The sequence below is a fragment of the Hypanus sabinus genome, chromosome X1, assembly GCF_030144855.1.
Source record: "Hypanus sabinus isolate sHypSab1 chromosome X1, sHypSab1.hap1, whole genome shotgun sequence".
Taxonomy (NCBI): Eukaryota; Metazoa; Chordata; class Chondrichthyes; order Myliobatiformes; family Dasyatidae; genus Hypanus; species Hypanus sabinus.
In genome coordinates, this window is record NC_082738.1 from 15,919,234 (window position 1) to 15,934,130 (window position 14,897).

Sequence of the window (14,897 nt, forward strand, 5' to 3'; positions counted from 1 at the left end):
GAGACCCAGGCTAGCAGATAGCAGATTTTATTTCCCTGAGAGACTTTGGTGAACCAGATAGATTTAGACCAGCTTCCCCACCCCGCCAAAAAAAAACATATTTATTTAATTATTTGAATTTAAAATCCCCAACTGCCATGGTGGAGTTTTATCTTGTATCTCTAAACTGGTAGTTTTGGAACTCTGAATGCTAATCTGGTAATTTCACCATTAAGCTATTATAGTCTAATGTATAAAATTCCAATTGCTCTATGTGGAAACTCATATACAATTCCAAATAACTCTCCTCTGTTCCACATCTATTAATGTACTTCTCCTGACCAATGAATAACCATATAATCATATAACAATTACAGCATGGAAACAGGCCATCTCAGCCCTTCTAGTCCGTGCTGAACACTTACTCTCACCTAGTCACACTGACCCACTCTCAGCCCATAACCCTCCATTCCTTTCCTGTCCATATACCTATCTAATTTTACTTTAAATGACAGTACCGAACCTGCCTCTACCACTTCTACTGGAAGCTCATTCCACACAACTACCACTCTCTGAGTAAAGAAATTCCTCCCCTGAAACTTTTGCCCCCTAACTCTCAACTCATATCCTCTTGTTTGAATCTCCCCTACTCTCAATGGAAAAAGCCTATCCACGTCAACTCTCTCTATCCCCCTCATAATTTTAAATACCTCTATCAAGTCCCCCCTCAATCTTCTACGCTCCAAAGAATAAAGACCTAACTTGTTCAATCTTTCCCCATAACTTAGGTGCTGAAACCCAGGTAACATTCTAGTAAATCTTCTCTGTACTCTCTCTATTTTGTTGACATCTTTCCTATAATTCGGTGACCAGAACTGTACACAATACTCCAAATTTGGCCTTACCAATGCCTTGTACAATCTTAACATTTCATCCCAACTCCTATACTCAGTGCTCTGATTTATAAAGGCCAGCATACCAAAAGCTTCACCACCATATCCACATGAGATTCCACCTTCAGGGAACTATGCACCGTTATTCCTAGATCACTCCGTTCTACTGCATTCTTCAGTGCCCTACCATTTACCATGTATGTCCTATTTGGATTATTCCCACCAAAATGTAGCACCTCACACTTATCAGCATTAAACTCCATCTGCCATCTTTCAGCCCAATCTTCTAACTGGCCTAAATCTCTCTGCAAGCTTTGAAAACCTACTTCATTATCCACAATGCCACCTACCTTAGTATCATCTGCATACTTACTAATCCAATTTACCACCCCATCATCCAGATCATTAATGTATATGATAAACAACATTGGACCCAGTACAGATCCCTGAGGCACACCACTAGTCACCGGCCCCCAACCTGACAAACAGTTATCCACAACTACTCTCTGGCATCTCTCATCCAGCCACTGTTGAATCCATTTTACTACTTCAATATTAATACCTAATGATTGAACCTTCCTAACTAACCTTCCGTGCGGAACCTTGTCAAAGGCCTTACTGAAGTCCATATAGACAACATCCACTGCTTTACCCTCGTCAACTTTCCTAGTATCCTCCTCAAAAAATTCAATAAGATTTGTCAAACATGACCTTCCACGCACAAATCCATGTTGACTGTTCCTAATCAGACCCTGTCTATCCAGATAATTATATATACCATCTCTAAGAATACTTTCCAGTAATTTACCCACCACTGACGTCAAACTGACAGGCCTATAATTGCCAGGTTTACTCTTAGAACCCTTTTTAAACAATGGAACCACATGAGCAATACACCAATCCTCCAGCACCATCCCCGTTTCTAATGACATTTGAGATATTTCTGTCAGAGCCCCTGCTATTTCTACACTAACCTCCCTCAAGGTCCTAGGGAATATCCTGTCAGGACACGGAGATTTATCCACTTTTATATTCCTTAAAAGCGCCAGTACTTCCTCCTCTTTAATTGTCATAGTTTCCATAACTTCCCTACTTGTTTCCCTTACCTTACACAATTCAATATCCTTCTCCTTCGTGAATACCGAAGAAAAGAAATTGTTCAAAATCTCCGCCATCTCTTTTGGCTCCACACATAGCTGTCCACTCTGATTCTCTAAGGGACCAATTTTATCCCTCACTATCCTTTTGCTATTAATATAACTGTAGAACCCCTTCAGATTTATTTTCACCCTACTTGCCAAAGCAACCTCGTATCTTCTTTTAGCATTTCTAATTTCTTTCTTAAGATTCTTCTTACATTCTTTATATTCCTCGAGCACCTCATTTACTCCATGCTGCCTATATTTATTGTAGATCTCTCTCTTTTTCCGAACCAAGTTTCCAATATCCTTTGAAAACCATTGCTCTCTCAAACTTTTAACCTTTCCTTTCAACCTAACAGGAACATAAAGATTCTGTACCTTCTAAATTTCACCTTTAAATGACCGCCATTTCTCTATTACATCCTTCCCATAAAACAAGTTGTCCCAATCCACTCCTTCTAAATCCTTTCGCATCTCCTCAAAGTTAGCTTTTCTCCAATCAAAAATCTCAACCCTGGGTCCAGTCCTATCTTTCTCCATAATTATAGTGAAACTAATAGCATTGTGATCACTGGACCCGAAGTGCTCCCCAACACATAACTCCATCACCGGACCTATTTCATTCCCTAACAGAAGATCCAACACTGCCCCTTCTCCATATTCATTCATATGGGGTTTTCTTGATCTTCTATTGATGTTACAATTGGCAGTGCCTCAGCCTTCTCCGTGCATTTTTTCTGGCACTAGTGATGGCACAGAGAAATTAGTTGATTTACAGCAAAGTGGACGTTGAGACAATGTGAGACTGCGTAGAGTTCCAGCTAGACATGGTTGGGGGTGAGCTGGTACAGTGTGTCATCAGGGGAAGATTCACTTTGTGGGAGATAAGTCTGAGTGGGGCCAATGGGCAAGAAGGGGTTTGGCTCTCTCTGTTTTGAGAGGGCGAGGATAATCTGTGAAAGTTAATGGTTGATTGAATTTGGCTCTTATTCCTTGCCTTTTGAGTGGAGATCTGTGGAGGTGAACAACTACTGGGGAAAATAGCTCACCAGTTATATCTCTATAATTTGCCACAGAAGAGGCCTACTATTGGTTTATGCTGTACTTGGTAATTAATGCTATATTTTACTTGTAGGATATGTTGATGGTGGGCAGTCTGGATCACCATCATGTACTGCGGCTTCTTGGAATCTGTCCTGGAGCACCACTCCAGATAGTAACACAGCTCCTGCCACTTGGCTCTCTCCTTGAGTACCTCCACAAAAACAAGGAAACTATCCAGTCTCAAATGCTTCTCAACTGGTCTGTTCAGATTGCCAAGGTAAGTGAGACCTCATATTTTGACTCTTTGTTAGGCAAAAGTCAAAAATTATGCATAACCTTGGTCAAGATAAGTTGCTGGTAAACCCTTGTTGGAGAACATTTCTCTCACTGGACTATTGGGTGAGTGATTACAGTTACATACAGTTATGATCTAGTTAAACACATTAATATTATTACCACAGGGTATGAGATACCTGGAGGAGAAGAAGATGATTCATCGGAACCTGGCTGCCAGAAATGTACTGGTGAAATCCTCTAGCCATGTTCAAATTACAGACTTTGGTATCACCAACCTTTTGGCATTGGATGAAAAGAAGTATTTCTTCGATGAAGTTAAGGTTCGTCGTTTTTCATCTTGGTTAAGTAATCTACTACAGAGAAAATATTAAATTCATTCTTCATTCTGGTTTCAATACATCAGGGAAACCTAACTTAATTTATTAGTGATATTCAAAAAGGTTCCTGCTCCCAAATAGTGCCCATTTCAAAAGCAAGTGGTTTTTCAGAAGGGAAATTACTTGAAAAATAAAATAATCATATTCACTGGATGGGAATATTTTTCTTCAGGGCAAGCTTCACAAGTACAAAAGGAAAGGAGCAGGAGGAAGCTTGTCAGCCCATTGAGCCTGCTCTGATTTTCAATAAGATCATGGCTAATCCTCTGCCTCAACAGCACAATTGTTATTCTTTCAGCAAAGACTATTTGTTTTTGTTCAAGCACCTACAGCACTTCTCCATAGCTGTATGAGCCATCTTGTACAACTGGTTTTGCGCAAATATTAGTCATGAGTGAAGAGCAGATTGTTCACCAAGAATTGGACATTAAAGATCTCATATATTAATTAAACACAGAGCAGGAACTCCCCCAGTGTTCAACGTACCAACCAATGGGCCATTTATCTCGTCAGCATCTGTAGCATTTTGCAGTGCGCAAATTGGTAGCTACATTTAGCTATAGAGCAGAAGTAACTGCTTAGACAGTTCTGAGTGAAAAAGAGATAGTGTATTGTATAATTGCAAGGCTCATTTTTTATCTGGAACTGCCTTATTTTTCCTTTGCTCATTACTTATGCATCCAGTGTTTTGCTCTGCTTTTCTCTGTTATGTATGTAGAAGCCATGTGAAAGGAGCAGTATCTCTTCATGAGTCTGTTTCAATAATCTGGGAACCTCAAATTTATAAATTGTAAGTTGGGAAAGAATATTTCATACAATGTAGGCATGCCAACATTTCTGCGCAAAATGAACTTTGCAAATTTAAATTTGCACTCCTATAAACATAGTGAAGGCTGGCTTGCACAAGAACAAATTTTACATTGCTGAAGTTGGCTCCTGACTCAAGCAGGCATAAGTAGGGACACGTGTTCTGCCATGAAATTAGAAATTAAAAGGACAGGGAAAGCAATTGCATCGATTTGAGCTGAACCTCAGAGGCGCAAAATACAAGGTCAGCGCATCGCTGAACCAAATCTGCATCTCTTTCTAAATCAGCAGAATTGTGTCACTCCTCTCTTTGGGCATGGACTGTTCCAGTGGTGCATCAGGAGATGAATTAACTGAGCAAGCTAGATCACATGATAACCAACGAAAACAGATACAACAACCTCTGATAAACTGATCCAAGATCTGAAATGTTTCCGTATTATTTGAGGGATTCAATGCTTGCAAGGATCAGAAGTTTGGTATATATTCTTTACAGATTTTTTTTTAATGAAACATACTTATGTGCCTCATCACCATATTACAAAAAACACAAGGCCACGTGCCGCCTACTGGGCTTGTAAATTAGTCTTGTGTGTAATTTTTTTAAAAGTTCCCATTCATAGAAACTTCATGTGATTCAAGGCTCCCTGGATTCTGCCTGGTCATTTTACTGAACCGAAAACCACTGTGAACTGTGAATTAGAAAATGGCTGAGCTGCTGTGTGCTGCCGGTGCCTAGAGCCATAAAGACAAACATCAGTGTCCATTGTTATAAAAATTGCCCCACCCTGTTGTTGCTTTGTTGTTGAGTGTCTGTCTGTCTGTTGCCTGCTGTAGATGCCCATTAAATGGATGGCACTAGAGAGCATCCACTTTAGAAGATACACCCACCAAAGTGATGTGTGGAGTTACGGTGAGTCATATACTTACAGAAGCATTTTGTTTTATTCTAAAAGGTGCAGTGCTGCATTTTTGAATTCTTAAACAAAACTGATGCAAAAATAACCTAATTTCTGCAGTGAGGCAAGAATCTGGTGGAGATGATGAAAAGGGAGTATGGACTTTAGTAAAAGTCCCAAATAATTTAATCGAGTTTCCTGAGGGAGCAGAAATATTATGGCAGAATGCAGCTTGCTTCAACTTCAGTAGAACCTTTATCATAGTGTCCTAAGAAAAAAGACTTGCCATCAAACTTTAGTTGGTCGATTTGAACTAAAGGATCTATGTAAAGGCAAGCACAAAGTGTGTAAGGGGTGGATGAAAGGGCTCCATGTTAAGATAATCTTTTGTCTTTTTCATAGATGATCTGAGACAGCATGTTGGTCACTTTAGTTCAATCAGGAGATGATAGAAAAATAGCAGGGTAGTTAATTAGATGGAAGTAATAGGCACAAACCCCCAGGGAACATTGTTTTGGCAGGCAACGTTTGCCTGATGTTCTTTAACAAGTTCAAGTTTAATTGTTATTCAACCATACATGAATATCCATGAAAACAAATGAACAAAACTGTTCCTCTGGGGCCAAGGTGCAAAACACAGTACTAACAGTGACACACAGCACAAGGCACATATAAGGCAGCAGTAAAATAGTCACACAGAAAGAAATAGTCCAAGTCCCTGAGTCCCAGTTGAACACAATATAACTTGTCTTTTGCCAAGCAAACACTGGAGGGCCTCACCAACTTCCCTGGATGGCCTGAAACAGGCAACACCATGGCCCAAGGCCTAATCCTTACTATGACTGATGCAACGCAGCTCCCCCGCCATCTGCACAATGTGCAGAGCACAAACAAGACAGTCACACAAAAAAAGAACACAGTCCAAGTCTCTGAGTCCATGAACGCTGCAACAGTTTGCTGCCGAACACAACATAGCTTGTCCTCTGCCGAGTGAACACTGAGGGCAGCTCTGATGCCCCCGGCACCGACTCCAGTGTCCCCCTCCTGGACGGCTGCAAACAGGTGATACCTCAGCTTGAGGCCAAGTCCTCGCTGATAAACCAAGTAACCAGACTTGCAGCGTTCCACATCAATGTCCAACAGGGTTTTGCGATCACAAGAAAAGCATAACTTAGAGTAAACTTTAGCAATACAAAATAATCAAAGGCATTACAAGAAAAATCGGAAAATATTGACACAGATGGATCAGGCAAGGGATTTGTAAATCATTATGATAGAGAATGGGTCATAAGGTATTCAGCCATTGTGCAAGATAGTGATCAAGCTGCACCATGTACAGTATACTGTGGAATCTCACTTAAGATGGATGGATGCGACTTGGAGATGGTGAGCAAAGAAGTTACTATAACACCTAGAAGACCAGAGATATTTTTTTCATTAAGATCATTGTGATTGAATCTCTCTACCAACTTGTCTAAGACGTTTATACAAATTGAAATTAAAAGCCTATTGACATCCAGTTTGAGGCAGTTTAGCAATCTGTAGATCTTGGAAATGTTACTGGATACCAGTTGTAGATGGTTCATTTCTGTCTACCTAGGGAATCATTCCACCTTTGTGACTATCATTGAGATCTTCCAATGGTTAGTTCCTGAGCATCTGTATTTGAGAAAGACATAGAGTGAAGTTCTCCCACAGTAATAAGAACAACTGAAGCCCCAAGTAACTGGAATACATCTTTGCACTTCATGGGGGGAGGGGTCTGACATTACTGATGTGTACACAAATTACCATAATTATATCTATGATAAAATATGTGAGAGAAGATGAAGATATAGGCTGGAAATTGCTGTTGGCTTAAACCGAGCATTCATGATATCAGACTATTACTGAATAGAAATTTAGAAATGTTGGTGCCTATTTGTTATTTGCTGCTCAAAAGCTGTGATTGGAAGTTATTCAACAGGGTATGTATTGTTGTTTCTATTCTTGTACACAATATTGTGCTCTTTGGAAATACAGTAGAAAATCTCCATGGCGCCATAGAGCATTCAGCGCTTCCCTAATCATCACAATGCCTACTCTTAGATGTTAAGGCTATTCCTTTATTTTCATACAATCATTTGAATGGGAAAAAGGAAAGGGGTGGCTCTTGGGAGCAATCTGCATATTACCAGGTAACTTCTTGTGACCTGCACACCATTCCCTCGATTACACTATCAAACATCTCATTATTTTCATTATCCCAGTGAGAAACTGGTGTGAAATCTTGAGGATTTTATTGTAAGGATTTCCAAATTTCTTTCCTGAAGCAAATGGCACAGTGTTATCTTTTCCATTATTCCTCTGCAATTAAAGACATCAAACTGCATTTGCCAAGTGTTGGCCCTCTGGCACCAACCCCATCCTGCACTTCCATGCATCCGAGGATGTATCTTAAAACAGTTCTGCAACAACTATATACTAAAATTGATTGCGGGCACAAATATTCTTGTGTTACAATCAGAATCATTAATAAAATCACAGTACAACACACTCCACCCTGGCGATTGATGGACAAGTGTCAACTTCAACACATTTGTTTGCTTCTCCATACTGTAAAGAAAGCTTGCCAAACAGGTGAAGAGTGGGCTGGCTAAGCCATAGTGGGGCAGCAAGTGCAAGTTACAGTGTATTTGATACTAACTCATAATGCAGTGAGTAGAACCAGTGCTTCAGGCGCGCATTTAAAATTGATTCCGGAGTGTGCCATTTCTTAAGGCTGTGATCTGTACTGCAGCTTGACTAAAGCAAAACCAGCACTTTCAACAGAGTCCCGCAATTTCCTCATAGGAAACCTATTCCCATCCTTTCCTAGCTTTTGCCAGTGTTCCAAATGATTATAAATAAATATAAGCACCAATGTCACTGTTAATTTATTTCATGTTTTATGTAGTTGCAAAATCAAAGTTTATTTTATTTATTGGGTGACACAGCATTGAGTAGGCCCTTCTGGCAGCCACACCACCCCAGCAACTCCCGACAAACCCGGCTTAACCCTAACCTTATCATGGGACAATTTACCATCTACCTGGGACTGTGGAAAGTAACTGGAGGACCCGGAGAAACCCCAGGCATGTCACAGGGAGGATGTACAGAGACTCGTTACAGAATGGCGCTGGAATTGAACTCCGAACTCCAGGATGCCCCAAGCTGTGATAGCATCATGCTAACCGCTACGCTACCGTGGCACCCATAGGTTGACACAAAGGTGCAATACTGTGAGAGTGCTGCACTCACACTTGAGCTGTCAAACCAAACATCCACCTGCTTCTCAAATGGATACAAGAGATCCCTTGGCTCTATTTTCAAGGGGCCAGGGGAGTTGCTGGCTAGCACTGGCCCTCAGCTTCTGGGAAAAAAACAGCAGTCTAGATCATTGTTGTATTGCAATTTGTAGGTGTTTGCCATGCGCAAATTGCATTAAATAACATTACAGTTATAGCAACACAAGATGACTTAGTTGTCTGCTAAATGCTTTGGGATATCTTGGGGTGATGAAAAGCGCAATAGAAATGCAAGCCTCTTCTTTTGGTCAGTGTGAATGTAATTTCACACTACACAGGTTTCAGATATACCAGAAACTACAAGTTCTTGAAGTAAATGTGCAAGCTAATTGCATTGTTGCAGGAACACGCTGTTGGGAAGCCAGAGATCTTGTGAACTGAGAACCTAGTGCCTGATTCTCTCAGGATGGCTGTTGTTGTGGTTGATTCATTCAACCTGCTTACGATCCCGTGTTTGGAGATGTTTATGGATTGAATGTGGCACTGGACCGAGACCTTACATGGTACCTCTTCTGAGGTCTGTAAGGATCGGCTTGCTCAATATTCACTTTCAACCATGACATTCAGTGCAATACACTGTTATGATGCTGCTATAGTTTGGTGTCTCTGTGACTGTCACTCAGTGCAGTGTTGTAGGACATTAACATTATAATGCAAGGCACACATCTTTGTGTGTTGACTGCCATTCCTACAATAACCCCCAACCTTGGACACAGGCGATGACATAAGCTGTCAGGGACCGCCTCCCGTTGCTCTCATCCTTTCGTATTGGTGATGTATGACGTATCAATAATACACGGGAGAGTAATTTAGGTACACTGATGTGATGAGGATATGTGAAAAGTCTTTGTAATGCTATCCTGCATACGTTTCTTATGCAATCCCAACTGTAAATGTTGCATATCTCCTAAGCATTTCTTTTCAGATAAAACCTATTTTGTCCTGCTTTTATTGTGGTTTAATTTTCTCCTCCCAGCTCATCATGTCCAACTGTTTAGCACCTTCCAGCAATCTATGAGGAATGTTGTTCGCAGATGTGCTTTCTTGTACTTGTGCACATGAGATCACATCCCTGGAACTCTGCCATCTTCTTGTTGGTCTGTTTTCACCTCTTCTGGGCCCAGGACTGCGGCCTGTATTGACACCGTTTCCCATGTCTACAGCGCCAAGATGGAAGGGTAAAGGGAGAGAGGAATGGCCAGGAATCCCATTCAGGGTTTTCCTCCTTGAGTCTTTCTAATTGGGCTTCTTTGCGCTCAATCAGTAAAATTGGTTATTCTTCATCTGTAGCCCTCAATTACTTAGAATGAATACTGAATTTCAGCCACCCAGCACAAATGAATGGCTTCTAAAAGCAGTTCACAGCCTGTTATGAAGTTTATTGCTTCTTTGCATAAACGGCTGATTCATTCTGCCTGCACAAAAGCAAATCTTTTCATATACCACTCAGGAGTCTTCTGAGTGAAGACATTTCCTTTGAAATGCTCAGAAGCCCAAGTAATTCTCAATTGAACCTTCAGTTGTGCCAACAGCAATTTTAAGCTTATATGTTCAGCTTTGTGCACATTGCCATGGAAGTGACTTTAAACTCTTTTGTCTGTGGCTATAGGAATTAACTGATTTGAAATATTGTGTGGTCTTCACAGGTGTCACCATATGGGAGCTGATGACATTTGGCAGTAAACCATATGAGGACATTGCTGTTCGTGAGATCCCTGGTCTGTTGGAGAAAGGTGAACGCTTACCACAGCCTCATATCTGTACCATTGATGTTTACATGGTGATGGTGAAATGTAAGTACATGACTACAAATAAGCATTTTACTTGATGGATTTTAGAAGGATTAAGGGATTGCTTGATTGACGTTTCCCAGACATTAAAGAGAATGCATGGTTTGAGAGGCTGAAACTAGAGGTGGGTGGACGTGGGCTAGTGGTTACAGCTTGACCTTCTGAGGATGACTAAGAAACACTTCTACTGTATATGCAGAATAATGTTGGTTTAGACCGCTCTTCCATAAATAAAAATTGATATTAGTTCAGATGTTAATCTTAAATCCAAGACTGATAGATTTTATTTTGCTAGCTAACAAAGATGTTATTTATTTATTTATTTATTGCGATCCAGCACGGAATAAGCCTTCCAGTCCTTCGAGCCATGCCTCCCAGCAACCCTTGATTTAACCCTAGCCCAATCATGGGACAATTTACAGTGATCAATTAACTTATCAATCAGTGTGCCTTTGGACTGTGGGAGGAAACCGGAGCAGCCGGAGGAAACCCACGCGGTCACAGGGAGAACGTACAAACTCCTTACAGACAGCAGCGGGAATTGAACTCCAGTCTCCTGTACTGTAAAACTTCGTGCTAGCCGCTATGCTACCATGCTGCCCTAATGAGAAATGAAGCAAGGTTACATGGCAACTTTGATCTTATTGTGCGGAAAAGCAGCATGAAAGTGGTGAATGAACTCCTCTTTTTCCTCTGTCCCTAACTTTCACAGCACAGATTCCAAGATTTTCTGTCAATTCAGACAACTGGATGAAATCAACACCCTCTGAAGAGCAGAGTGGTATTTAGGCAGTTCTGTAACCATTAATTCCTGATTGTTACAAACACTGCTCTGACATTGTTTCACAATAAAAATTGTTTCAGGGTAAAGGAAAACCCAGGGGCAGATCATTTTATGGAAAGTACAGTAGCTGTGTTCATCATTTCTGGTTTTGTTTATCAAAGGAAATTGCCAACCTGCTGCATTTAGTTTAAATTTTTATATCCTGCTGTTGTCTGGACAGGATGTCAGGAAAGTGATCCCCAGTCTCACCAGGGTTAACATGGGATATGATGCGGAAGTACTCAGCAACCATTCAAATTCATGTGAACGCATTTAATGTACACTATCACTCCCCAGAAAATTAAATAAGTGGCGGCTCGATGGAAGACATTTCCTGTTACCCTCATCTCCCATATCCCGATTCCAAGATGCAGTGAAATGAAGGACATTGGAACAGACAGAAAAGAAAGTTCTAAGTAAATTTATCATCGAAGTGTGTATGCATCATACTATACAACCCTGAGATTCATTTTCTTGTGGCATTCACAGTAAAACAAAGAAATACAATAGAATCAATGAAAAAAACAGGGTGCGAAAGGAGACAACCTGTGCAAATACAACAATAATAATAAATCATACTAAGAACATGAGTTGTGGAGGCCTTGAAAGTGAATCTGTAGGTTATAGATTTTGTTCGGCATTGAGGTGGGTGAAGTTATCCAACCTGGTTCAGGAGCGTGATGGTTGAAGGGGAATAACTGTTCCTGAACCTGGTTTGTGGGACCTAAAGCTCCTGTGTAAACAAGATCCAGTGTAGAAAACTAGCTAATGCCAATTACAAGCAATCTACTTAATCAGTACCGTAGGAATAGTATCAATAGACACATTCTTAAAATAGAACTAGGGTACAGAATATCATATTGGAACAATATTGGTGTATACAGAGTCACAAATGTATTGTAGATTGTGAAATGTCACTTTAAGGTGCACAGAATATAATGCAACTTGCAATGTACAGCCTCTTTAACAGCATCAGTTCTTGGCTTCTATAAAGTCTGTAATTAGTTAGAATAAAGCTAACTAATTATCAAAGAGAGTCTCACATTGAATTACAAAAGGGGACAAACAAGCACATGACTGAAAGCATGGTCAAACAGATTGTTTTGAAAGGGCATTTGTCAAGAAGAAAGAGAAATAGACGTTTAGGGAGGGAATTCCAGAGTGCTGTCGGCTAAAAGATTTAAATGATTGATGTACTTGACTTATTATCAGTGAACGTTAAATGAATTATTATTTCACTCATCAGCATTGACACTCACATTCAAACATCAGTGACAAAATCCAAACGTGAAAGCATATGGACCAGATTATGACGTGCTTCAGTAAGATTTGTTACAATTACTGTCAGCTGTAGTTTCCAGCTTCACTCACCTCCGTGGCTGCAGACTCGCGTTCAGGGACTCTGCAGTTCATGTTCTGTGTGTTATTTATTTGCTTTTTTTATTGTTTGCACAATTTGTTCTTTTTTTCATGTTTGACAGTCTTTGTTGTGTGGGTTTTTTAATGAGCTTCTTTGTTTAGTGGCTGCCTGTAGGAAGACAAATCTCAAGGCCGTGTACAGTATACATACTTTGATAATAAATGTACTTTGAACAGAAGGCAAAAAAAATTACTGCAATAACATGTATTCAACATGCATAAAGGTCTTTAAAAAGGTTACATTGTCCAAAGCATTGAATGTTGGCAGGATTTGGCAAGACATGATTTGAGAGTTAGGGAGCAAAAGTTTAAGGGTAACACGAGGGGGAATTTCTTTACTCAGAGAGCGGTAGCTGTGTGGAATGAGCTTCCAGTAGAAGTGGTAGAGGCAGGTTCAGTATTGTCATTTAAAGTAAAATTAGATAGGTATATGGACAGGAAAGGAATGGAGGGTTATGGGCTGAGTGCGGGCCAGTGGGACTAGGTGAGTGTAAGTGTCGGCATGGACTAGAAGGGTTGAGATGGCCTGTTTCCGTTCTGTAATTGTTATATGGTTATATGATTTTATAATTTGGATACATCACGGCTCATCCATCTTCATGTGAATGTCCTTAACAGAAGACAGGTGGATTTCAAAAGGTCTTGAGTAAAACTCCATGGCCATGTGTCTTTTCCCTCTCCCTTTAGATGCTTGTACAAACCTTCAGACTTTTGACAAAATGTTGATAAAGACTGCTGACTTCCTGAATTAATCACAAGTGGAAATCTGTTTCCCATGCCCCATTCCCTTTCTTCTGCCCTTTTCACTAATATGTAATTGCAGTGCAACAAAATGTCACTGTCTTCATTTTTCTAAAATAGGCTGGATGATTGACGAAGACAGTCGTCCTACATTCAAAGAACTTGGTGCAGAATTTTCTCGAATGGCCCGGGATCCAGATAGATATTTGGTTCTTGAGGTATGTTCTTGCGGTGCCTCTTGAAGATGCTGAAATTGTTTGCGAACAGTCTGCCAACTGATATAAAAATGTTAAATTTGAGGAGCTCAAAAATAGAATTAGTTAATTGAATTACATTGAGTACAGAACATGGGGACAAGCCCTTTGATCCAATGAGATTTTTTCTATTCCACTGGAACCTTTCCTCCTCTAACAACTGTCAGCAATGTCTTCTAATCTCATTTCATTATTAGTCTATCTACAGTAGTGAGCAAAAGTCTTAAGTACATACATACAGCTTGGGCGCCTAAGACTTTTGCACAGCTCTGTATTTGTCAATGTGGAGCGGAAAGTGAGTTTGTAAATCTGGCAGGAGCAAAGGACATTGGGAATGGCGAGGGTGGAACGCTGTGTGATGGGTGTGGGACAGGTGGCAGAGAAGGAGTGCCAGGGACGGGGAGTGGTACGGGTGCAGATACGCCCAGCCCCGAGACACCAGTCAAGGTCATTTGATTCCAAACAATTGGTTTATTGATCATCACAGAATGTCTCTCTGGTGCTTCCCACTCCCTCCCCTCTCCCTTCCCCTTTTCCCAACCATGATTCCCTCTCCGCCCCCTTCCCACTCTCAGCCCACAATAGAGACCCGGATCAGAATCAGATTTATTATCACTTCTGTGTGTCATGAAATTTGTTGTTTTTTTTTTTGCAGCAGTACAGTGCAATATCTTACTACAGTACACTACAAAATGTTTAGGCTCCAGAGCAATTTACCTGTATATGTGCCCAAGATTTTTGCACAGTATGCCATTTGCCTCAATCACACTCTATGGTAGCAAGGTCTACACTCTCACCATTCTCTATCAGATGTCCTACCCCAAGTTACAGCACTGGTTTACCTTGATGTGTCACTGACTCCTTAGATTCACCTATGTTAAATTGTAAAAATATTGCTTTCAGTTGTACACATAGTCAAGGTTCAAGAGATTTTTAGAATGTCCCACAGATAGAACAGTGCTCAAATAGTGATCAGATGCAACTTAATGGATGAGCCATTTCCAGCCTTTTATAAAAATGGCATTAATTAAACCTAGAAGTATTATAGATTATTTGTTTCTTCAATATTTTGATTTTAGCAACTAAGATGGAATATTTTATTAAAT

The 14,897-nt window shown here is 40.4% G+C and overlaps 1 protein-coding gene across 4 annotated transcripts in view; it reads left to right on the plus strand.

Annotated features, from left to right (window-relative positions):
- erbb3a (erb-b2 receptor tyrosine kinase 3a) overlaps positions 1-14,897 on the plus strand; it is a 144,241-nt gene that overhangs the window by 115,673 nt on the left and 13,671 nt on the right. For all 4 annotated transcript variants that reach the window (XM_059955914.1, XM_059955913.1, XM_059955916.1 and 1 more), the window contains 5 exons: positions 3,150-3,335; positions 3,520-3,675; positions 5,377-5,452; positions 10,411-10,557; positions 13,658-13,755. In XM_059955914.1, coding sequence (XP_059811897.1) covers positions 3,150-3,335; positions 3,520-3,675; positions 5,377-5,452; positions 10,411-10,557; positions 13,658-13,755 — 663 coding nt within the window. The remainder of the gene's footprint in view (positions 1-3,149; positions 3,336-3,519; positions 3,676-5,376; positions 5,453-10,410; positions 10,558-13,657; positions 13,756-14,897) is intronic.